The 10,265-nt window shown below is 42.7% G+C and overlaps 1 protein-coding gene across 1 annotated transcript in view; it reads left to right on the top strand.

The window, feature by feature from the left end:
* Nucleotides 1-1,517: 1,517 nt before the first annotated feature.
* LOC133561581 (MORN repeat-containing protein 4-like) overlaps nucleotides 1,518-10,265 on the top strand; it is a 45,230-nt gene continuing 36,482 nt past the window's right edge. The window contains exons 1-2 of the mRNA XM_061914967.1: nucleotides 1,518-1,654; nucleotides 8,432-8,503. Of these exons, the coding sequence (XP_061770951.1) occupies nucleotides 8,437-8,503 (67 nt within the window). The 5' untranslated portion in view covers nucleotides 1,518-1,654; nucleotides 8,432-8,436. The remainder of the gene's footprint in view (nucleotides 1,655-8,431; nucleotides 8,504-10,265) is intronic.

Raw genomic sequence — 10,265 nt, 5'->3', positions numbered from 1 at the left:
TTATTTACACTTTAGAATGCAAAAAAAATATGTCCGCCTGTCTTACTCTGCGAAATAGAGCGACTCCTATTAGCTGACTTTTGCTAGGGTTTATTTACGCTTTAGAATGCAAAAAAAAAGAAAGAAATACGTCTGCATGTCATACTAGGCGGAAAAGAGCAACTCTTATTAGCTGACTTTTGCTAGGGTTTATTTACGCTTTAGAATGCAAAAAAAAAGAAAGAAATACGTCTGCATGTCATACTAGGCGGAAAAGAGCAACTCTTATTAGCTGACTTTTGCTAGGGTTTATTTACGCTTTAGAATGCAAAAAAAAAGAAAGAAATACGTCTGCATGTCATACTAGGCGGAAAAGAGCAACTCTTATTAGCTGACTTTTGCTAGGGTTTATTTACGCTTTAGAATGCAAGAAAAAAGTAGAAAGAAATACGTCTGCATTACTTACTCGGCGGGAATAGAGTGACTCTTATTAGCTGACTTTTGCTAGGGTTTATTTACGCTTTAGAATGCAAGAAAAAAAATATGTCTGCTTGTCAAACTAGGTGGAATACAGCTACTTTTGCTACGGTTTATTTACGCTTTAGAATGCAAAAAAAAAATATGTTTGCTTGTCAAACTAGGTGGAATACAGCGACTTTTGCTACGGTTTATTTACGCTTTAGAATGCAAAAAAAAAAAGAAACAAATATGTCTGCTTGTCTTTCTATGCGGAATAGAGCAACTCGTATTAGCTGACTTTTGCTAGGGTTTATTTACGCTTTAGAATGCAAAAAAAAAAGTAGAAAGAAATACGTCTGCATTATTTACTCGGCGGGAATAGAGCGACTCTTATTAGCTGACTTTTGCTAGGGTTTATTTACGCTTTAGAATGCAAAAAATACGTCTGCATTATTTACTCGGCGGGAATAGAGCGACTCTTATTAGCTGACTTTTGCTAGGGTTTATTGACGTTTTAGAATGCAAAAAAAGAAATAAATAAATACGTCTGCGTGTCTTACATAAGGATTGTGAAATTGCCGTTCTCCCTTTTTTCTGGTCTGCATTGATTTGTGATTAGATGACGTCATCGTGAATATCACCCGCTCGCCTTAATCAACGGCTACAAAGTCCGTACATGGCTTTAATTTGGGTCACCTTGGCTCCCTTTTTTCCTGCTCGTCAGCTTTTTAGAGAATTGCATGTTAAAAGGCGGAGTCCATCTTGTCATTTAACAACGTAAATCAGGCGCCGTAAAGCTCACCAAAAAAAAAAAAAAAAAAAAAAGGCGGGCCCTAATAACCAAATTGAAACGTGAGATGGCGACGTGTCATTAAAAAAGGCAAACCTCGCTGGCCCTTCTCTTCTCCAGGAGAGCACATAAAAAATAAATAAATAAAAAAAACCCACGCAAGGGCAAACGTTTAAAAGAGCGGAGCACTCCGGCTAATTAAGTCGTTGAACCCGCTGCCCTCCGCCATGACGTCACCCGTGAAGCAAGCGACAGCCAATAGGAGGCGAGCTTGAATCAAGGTGACGCCGGGAGCACCAATGGGATAGCGGCTCTTTCCTAGTACACTTCCGGGATGGCGGTGGCTGCCGAAAAAAAGGCAAATTTGATTCCTGGCCATGTCAGCGATGTAGAGGAGACACTTCCAGCCGCCGTTTAGATAAACAGGTAAAAGCCTTCACTTTGCGTTTTTTTTTGGTCGCGGGTTCGAGTCCGGGGCGGCGGCGGCGGCGTCATGCCGGCAAGATGAAAGGGGATTTATGGCGCCGTTACTGTGGCAACATTAAAGATGGAGGACAAGACTCCGCCGCTCAGTTCTCAAGCCTTTTATCCAAACATAGCCGAATAATAAACCTGCTTTTCCAGCCTGCTTTGTGAATATTTCACACTGGAGTGGGGGTTTTAGGTGTCATTTGCCCGTCGCATTGTCACAGTAATATTAGAACCCAGCAACAAAACACACGAGCAAAAAAAAAAAATGACTTGTTTACAATTAGTGTAAAAATACTGAATCATTTATTGCCACACGAACATTTCTGGTCATCTGTTTGGACGGACCTGTGTGAAATTGGCCCTCTTATTACATCCGTCAGTCCATCCATTTTTTTCCCGCTTATCCGAGGCCGGGTCGCGGGGGCAGCAGCCTAAGCAGGGAAGCTCAGACTTCCCTCCCCCTTTGTTGTATGTACTAAAATAACACTGTTGTAAACACATTATTATAGCTTTTATGAATAATCCGAAAGGGACAAGCGGTAGGAAATTGATGGATGCTCGAAATAAACTCTTAACCACAACCATCCCCCCGCCCCCTTGTCAAAACATCCCCAGACTCGTTTGTGCTGCAACATGTTTTGGTCTAATTCAGGGGGTGCCCACACTTTTTCTGCAGGCGAGCTACTTTTCAATTGACCAACTCGAGGGGATCTACCTCATTTATATATATCATTTATATTAATTTATTTATGAAAGAGACGTTTTTTGTAAACAAGTTAAATGTGTTTAATGATAATACAAGCATGTGTAACACATATAGATGTCTTTCTTTCACGAAGACAAGAATATAAGTTGGTGTATTACCTGATTCTGATGACTTGCATTGATTGGAATCAGACAGTAATGATGATAACGCCCACATTTTCAAATGGAGGAGAAAAAAAAGTTGTCCTTTCTGTACAATACCACATGAAAGTGGTTGGTTTTTGGCATCTAATTTATCCAGCTTCCATACACTTTACAAGAAAAACATTGGCGGCAAATTCCGTAGCTTGCTTGATTGACATTCACGGCACCCGAGGGTCTTGTGAGATGACGCTGGCTGCTGCCAGTTCATTATTATGAAAAAATGACAGAGAGGAAGGCGAGAAACACTTTTTATTTCAACAGACTTTCGCGCCGTCCCTTCCGTCAAAACTCTAAAGGCCGACCGCACATTTCCTATCTTCACAATAAAAGCCCTGCTTCATGCTGCCTGCGCTAACAAAATAAGAGTCTCGGAAAGCTGGCGTGCACAAGTGATGTGCACGCCAGCTTTCTGAGGGATCGCTTGTGCACGCCAGTTTTCCGAGACTCTGAACTTGAACACATTTAGTCAATAACATTTTAACAGTATTTAGCTGCTACTTTTGCTTCTGATATTCAACATAGAAATAATACAAACCCAACATTATTGTAAACAAATCATTTCAATCAAATATCTTTAAGTTAAATTGTGAGTGGTTTGACCTGCTACTACTCGCGTCCGAGATCCAAGGCGTTTAAAGCACTCCTTTGAAAGAAAAAAACAAAGGAACTTGTAGAGTTTCTTCAACTCGCATCAAATTCGACCTGCTATGACGTCACCCTTGCACCAACCCTCGGACATTACTCGTCAACAAACAAGCAAACTGTTGCACTCTTCTCATTCTAATAAACAGCAATGGAACCCACTCCTACTTTGCGGGAACTCTGTGAGTGCCTGGGCGGTTGGCGTGTGTCCAACGGGGCCGTAGTAGGTGGTTGGAGAGATTTGTGGTGTTGCCGTTGTATTTTACATACCTTAGAAGCCGTGAGCGATTCATTAAAGGACATCTCTGTCTTTGCAAAAAAGCCAAAGTGTTTCCAGACACTGGACCGTAATGGTGGCTTGTTCATTTTTCGTTCGCCAAAGTGTGAAGACTGATGGTGCGACAGACTAGCGTAATGTTTAATGTCTTTATTAATTTGAAAAGTGCTTAAAAAAAGTTTTTTATATAAATTCTGCTGTTCTTAAATCCAATGTTTTCTTTTCCAGTCCCGATAAAATCCATTACTGTACTATAGAGTGCACCCCAATATACGCCGCCCCGTCTAAATTTGAGAATTTCCTTATATTAGCCGCACCGGACTAGAAGCCGCAGATATATAGGTTGTAAAAACAGTTATTTACACAGTAATATTCTGTAAATGTTTATTTACATACCTTAATTGTTTCCAAACGGTGTCTGTAACACGGCAGTAAAACGGCCCACCAAACAAAACAGAAGTCATCGTCATGGACCGTACGAACTGCGCTTGGCTTGCTCCCCAATCAGCTAAACATACTCAATACCTCTACAGCAGGGGTATGCAAACCGCGGCTCTGGAGACGCTTGCGGCTCTTTAGCGCCGCTCTAGTGGCTCTCTGGAGCTTTTTCAAAAATATATGAAAAATGGAAATGATGAGGGGAAAAAATATATTTTTGGTTTCAATTTGGTTTCTGTAGGGGGACAAACATGACACAAACCTCCCTAATTGCTATAAAGCACACTGTTTATGTTAAACATGCTTCACTGATTCGAGTATTTCGCGAGCGCTGTTTTGTCCTACTAATTTTGGCCGTCCTTGAACTCACCCTAGTTTGTTTACATGTATAATTTTCTCAGACTTTCTCAGACGTGATTTATGCCACTTCTTTTTCTGTCTGATTTTGTCCACCAAACTTATAATGCTGTGCATGAATGCACAAAGGTGACTTTTGTTGATGTTATTGACTTATGTGGAGTGCTAATCAGACGTATTTGGTCACTGCATGACTGCAAGCTAATCAATGCTAACATGCTATTTAGGCTAGCTATATGCACATATTGCATTACTATGCCTCATTTGTAGCTATAGTTGAGCTCATTTAGTTTCCTTTAAATCCTCATAATTCAATTTTTATCTGATGAAACACTCTCTGTATGTAATATGGCTTTTAATTTTTTGCGGCTCCAGACGGATTTGTTTTTGTATTTTTGGTCCAATATGGGTCTTTCAACATTTTGGGTTGCCGACCCCTGCTTTACGGTGACGTTTTGGTGGATTTACTGAGGAATTTGTGAAACTGAAACCATACCAAAATAATGCCAATGTAAGTTAATAATAACACAGACACTTGTAAACGTGTTAGCATATTAGCATAATGTCAACAACGCTAACTTCATTACATTACGATAGCACGTACAAATGTGCACGAAAACACTCCTACAGACATCACACATGGGACGGATTAGTAAGTAGGAATTGTTTTAGTTATATTGTAAAGCTTACAAACGTCGCTTGGGGTGACGAATGAAGAATCCATATGAGTAGAAAAGCTATGGACGATTACAATCCATATGAGTAGAAACGCAATGGACAATTAGAAGACGGAACAGACTTCTAATCTGGTGTAAAGCAAGGAATTCACATTCACTTACCCTGTAGCACCTGCAGTGAGCGAACGCGTCCAAAAAATGGCACCATATCACAAACAAAAACACACCTGTGACAGACTTAAGCAGTCGTCGTGTGGGTTGAATGGACCACCCAGGAAGGACATCTCCCTTGAGCAGGTTTGACTCTTTTATTCTTTCAATAACAAGCTTGTCTTTCGGTCTGGTCGCTTTTCAGCTCCTTGCTCTCCTTCAGTCTCCTCGTCATTGTCGTGCTTTCTTTTGCTTCCACTCCTCGATCTCTGCTGCAGTCTCTCCAACTCCTTTCGCGATCTCTCCTCCTTCTCCCCTTTTATACAGCAGGAGGAGATGAATTAATTGTGTGCCGGTGTGTGTGCCACGCACCTGATTTAGATTGTGGCGGCGTCGCTCCCAGCAAGCCCCGCCTCTCCATTGCACCGCATTCTCCGCCTCCTTGCTGCCATCTTGAGCAGGGCTTTAGCTTGCTCTGCCCCGCCGTCGGCCCGTCGGCTCCGCCTCTCCACAACACCATTTACGTGTTTTTGCATGTGTTTAAGAAAAATCCTTAAATTAGCCACACCATTTCATAAAGGCGTAGTAAAAAGTAGCAGTTTATAGTCCGGAATTTATGGTATTTACTTTTTAAAACAACGTTATATCAATCAATGTTTATTTATATAGCCCCAAATCACAAATGTCTCAAAGGACTGCACAAATCATTACGACTACAACATCCTCGGAAGAACCCACAAAAGGGCAAGGAAAACTCACACCCAGTGGGCAGAGAGAATTCACATCCAGTGGGACGCCAGTGACAATGCTGACTATGAGAAACCTTGGAGAGGACCTCAGATGTGGGCGACCCCCCCTCTCTAGGGGACCGAAAGCAATGGATGTCGAGCGGGTCTAACATGATACTGTGAAAGTTCAATCCATAGTGGCTCCAACACAGCCGCGAGAGTTCAGTTCAAGCGGATCCAAGACAGCAGCGAGAGTCCCGTCCACAGGAAACCATCTCAAGCGGATCAGCAGCGTAGAGATGTCCCCAACCGATACAGGCGAGCGGTCCATCCTGGGTCCCGAAGAGCGGTCCATCCTGGGTCTCGACTCTGGACAGCCAGTACTTCATCCATGGTCATCGGACCGGACCCCCTCCACAAGGGAGGGGGGGACATAGGAGAAAGAAAAGAAGCGGCAGATCAACTGGTCTAAAAAGGAGGTCTATTTAAAGGCTAGACTATACAGATGAGTTTTAAGGTGAGACTTAAATGTTTCTACTGAGGTAGCATCTCAAACTGTTACCGGGAGGGCATTCCAGAGTACTGGAGCCCGAACGGAAAACGCTCTATAGCCCGCAGACTTTTTTTATCGATCTTCTAGCAGAGCACAGATCCCACTGGGTGTGAGTTTTCCTTGCCCTTATGTGGGTTTTTCCGAGGATGTCGTAGTCGTAATAGTTTTTGCAGTCCTTTGAGACATTTGTGATGTAGGGCTATATAAATAAACACTGATGGATTGATTGAGATCCAAATACTTGAATTTTAGGAATATAAATCGATATCTATCAATCATTTATCATTACCGGTCACTCGAACGAGTATGACGATCCTCCTGGTAGGGGTGTATCCCTTCATGGAGGATGCCTGTGCGTGACTTTGTTTAACGTGGGGAGACTGGTGCCCAGACAGTCACCACACCTTCCTTGACAGAACCGGGGTAGGGTCCATTGGCATGGAGTCCAAGACGACTGGGGACCCTTTTTTGTTGCAGCCTTCTTCCGCCGTTGAGGTCTTCACCGTATCCCTGGCTAGGGGGCAGTCAGGTACTAGGCCTTTGCCAAAGGGCCACCTAGGGTAACAGTGGTAAAGGGCTTAACCTCCTAGACCCCATAGAGCAGGGGTGTCAAAGTCAAATACAGAGTGGGCCAAAATTTAAAACTGAACAAAGCCGCGGGCCAAGGTTGAACAAATTAACCTTTTAATAGGGACCGAAACAAGTTTTGCATTAAATATTGAACAAGCAATAACAAGCCTATATAACTTTATAGTGACATGCAAAATTGAGTTTCAAATAATAATAATAATTAAAAAATATCAATGGCATATCAAATGCATTTTAAATAACAATTGAGTGCCTCTTTTCTATTTGCAGCCTTCTGTGGTAAATATCAAAAATAAACTTTGTCCACAGGCTAATAATACATTTAAAAATAAAATAACAATAATGAATGAATCAAACATTCAAGCCTTGAAGTAACAAGAGAAAGTGCATGAATAAATTAATTATTGCTCAGTTTGCTACACTGATTTGCTTGAACAATGAATATGTAACAAGCAATAATTATATAACTTAATAGTGCGAAATCAACATTAAAAAAAAAAATAAATGGTCAAATAAATAAAACTTTTAATGCCTCTATTCTATTTGCAGCCTTCTGAGGTAAATATCAACATTACATTTTTCCACAGGCTAATACATCTTAAAATAAAATAATAATGAGATGGGTGGGGTTGGTGGTGGGGGGGGGGGGGGGCGAGTTTTGGTGGTAGTCAGTGCTGCAAGGGGTTCTGGGTATTTGTTCTGTTGTGTTTATGTTGTGTTACGGTGCGGATGTTCTCCCGAAATGTGTTAGTCATTCTTGTTTGGTGTGGGTTCACAGTGCAACGCACATTTGTAACAGTGTTAAAGTTGTTTATACGGCCACCCTCAGTCTGACCTGTATGGCTGTTGAGCAAGTATGCGTGGCATTCACTTAAGTGTGTGTACAAGTCGCGTATATCATGTGTTAGTATGGAGTAAAAGCGGACGTGACAACAAATTGTAGACAACGCTAATGGCAGTGCCTTTATAGTACCGGCAGGCCAGCTCTAACGTTAATTTGATATTGCCTCAAGGGCCAAATAGGGCCAGAGTTTGACACCCATGCCATAGAGGATCCCTTAACGTCATGCCCAGGACACGTCGGACTAAGTAGGACATCGCGCCGGGTTTAAGTGACGTTGCCAGCTACTGGCCTAGCATGCGTATTACACGCTTCACTCAGGACATTTTTTTCAGAGGTGATTGCCGTATAAAAACATCCTTAGCAACGTCAGATGTCTTCCTGGCGCACTAGAAGGCCCTCCAGTGAGACGCTGCCAATAACAGTAGCGTGTGAGGGTTCTGGAAGCAACAAAACAAATGGTGGTAGTGCTTATTGCTGTGCAAACAACCTTGTTTCCTTTCAATATTAAAACACACTTCATCATCAGGTTGGCTCGGAAGCTAAAGCTGTGTGCGTTTGTGTGTGCGCAGGACCCATGACCCTGACACGAGGTTCCTTCACGTACTCCAACGGCGAGGAATACCACGGAGAATGGAGAGAAGGCAAGAGGGCGCCATTTGCATGCGCGGCACACACGTCGCGAGCTGCATGACGACGAAGACCATCATCATAACACACGCCACGATGGAGACGTCCATGCATGTCGCGCTCGTGTTTTGTCCAAACGCGCTTTGATGTCCAGCGGAAAGTGACGAGCGGGACGAGGTCAGCTCAGCAGAGGAAATGTTTAGATAGGGTTTGGCGATATGGCAGAAAACTGTATCACGATACAAGTGTTTTGTATCAGTCGAAATCGCTAATTATTGATATTTTTTAAGCACCAGTCAGGACAAAAATATATTTATTAGGGTCCTTGGCCCATGGCAAAGGACTCCACAGGATTCCTTTGCCATGGGCCAAGGACCCTATTGAAACTGCTGTGTTTTATTATTATTCCGCACCTACGCGCTATAATTTAATCCCCTAAATACGCTTCAAAACTAACCAAATTTGACACACACGTCGGTATAGCAAACCCATCCATCCATCCATTTTCTACCGCTTATTCCCTTTTGGGGTCGCGGGGGGCGCTGGCGCCTATCTCAGCTACAATCGGGCGGAAGGCAGGGTACACCCTGGACAAGTCGCCACCTCATCGCAGGGCCAACACAGATAGACAGACAACATTCACACTCACATTCACACACTAGGGCCAATTTAGTGTTGCCAATCAACCTATCAATCCTTCCCCACATATTAAGCAATCAATCCCCCCAAAATGAAAATTGCGCTCTAGCGCCCCCTAGGAAAAAAATTACAGACAAAACTGCATGTAACTTCTGTTAGGAATGTCATAGCGACATGAAACAAAAACTCCTATGTTGGTCTGACTTAGACCCAATTTTCATACACTCACTTCTTTCAGCAAAAATCTACAGGAAGTTGGCAAAAACTCATTCAAAATAGGGTCCTTGGCCCATGGCAAAGGACTCCACAGGAGTCCTTTGCCATGGGCCAAGGACCCTAATGAAACTGCTGTGTTTTATTATTATTCCGCACCATCCATACATCCATCCATTTTCTGCCGCTTATTCCCGTTCGGGGTCGCGGGGGGCGCTGGCGCCTATCTCAGCTACAATCGGGCGGAAGGCGGGGTACACCCTGGACAAAACTTCTGTGTTTTATTATTATTCCGCACCTACGCGCTATAATTTAATCCCCTAAATACGCTTCAAAACTAACCAAATTTGACACACACGTCGGTATAGCAAACCTTCCCAACATATTAAGCAACCAATCCCCCAAAATGAAAATTGCGCTCTAGCGCCCCCTAGGAAAAAATTACAGACAAAACTGCATGTAACTTCTGTTAGGAATGTCATAGCGACATGAAACCAAAACTCCTATGTAGGTCTGACTTAGACCCAATTTTCATACACTCACTTCTTTCAGCAAAAATCTACAGGAAGTTGGCAAAAACCCATTCAAAATAGGGTCCTTTGCCATGGGCCAAGGACCCTATTGAAACTGCTGTGCTTTATTATTATTCCGCACCTACGCGCTACAATTTAATCCCCTAAATACGCTTCAAAACTCACCAAATTTGACACACACGTCGGTATAGCAAACCTTCCCAACATATTACGCAACCAATCCCCCAAAATGAAAATTGCGCTCTAGCGCCCCCTAGGAAAAAATTACAGACAAAACTGCATGTAACTTCTGTTAGGAATGTCATAGCGACATGAAACCAAAACTCCTATGTAGGTCTGACTTAGACCCAATTTTCATACACTCACTTCTTTCAGCAAAAATCTACAGGAA

The sequence above is a fragment of the Nerophis ophidion genome, linkage group LG01 (assembly GCF_033978795.1).
Source record: "Nerophis ophidion isolate RoL-2023_Sa linkage group LG01, RoL_Noph_v1.0, whole genome shotgun sequence".
NCBI lineage: Eukaryota > Metazoa > Chordata > Actinopteri > Syngnathiformes > Syngnathidae > Nerophis > Nerophis ophidion.
The sequence above is the reverse complement of the archived record's forward strand: the minus strand, read 5'-3'. Positions and strand labels throughout refer to the sequence as shown.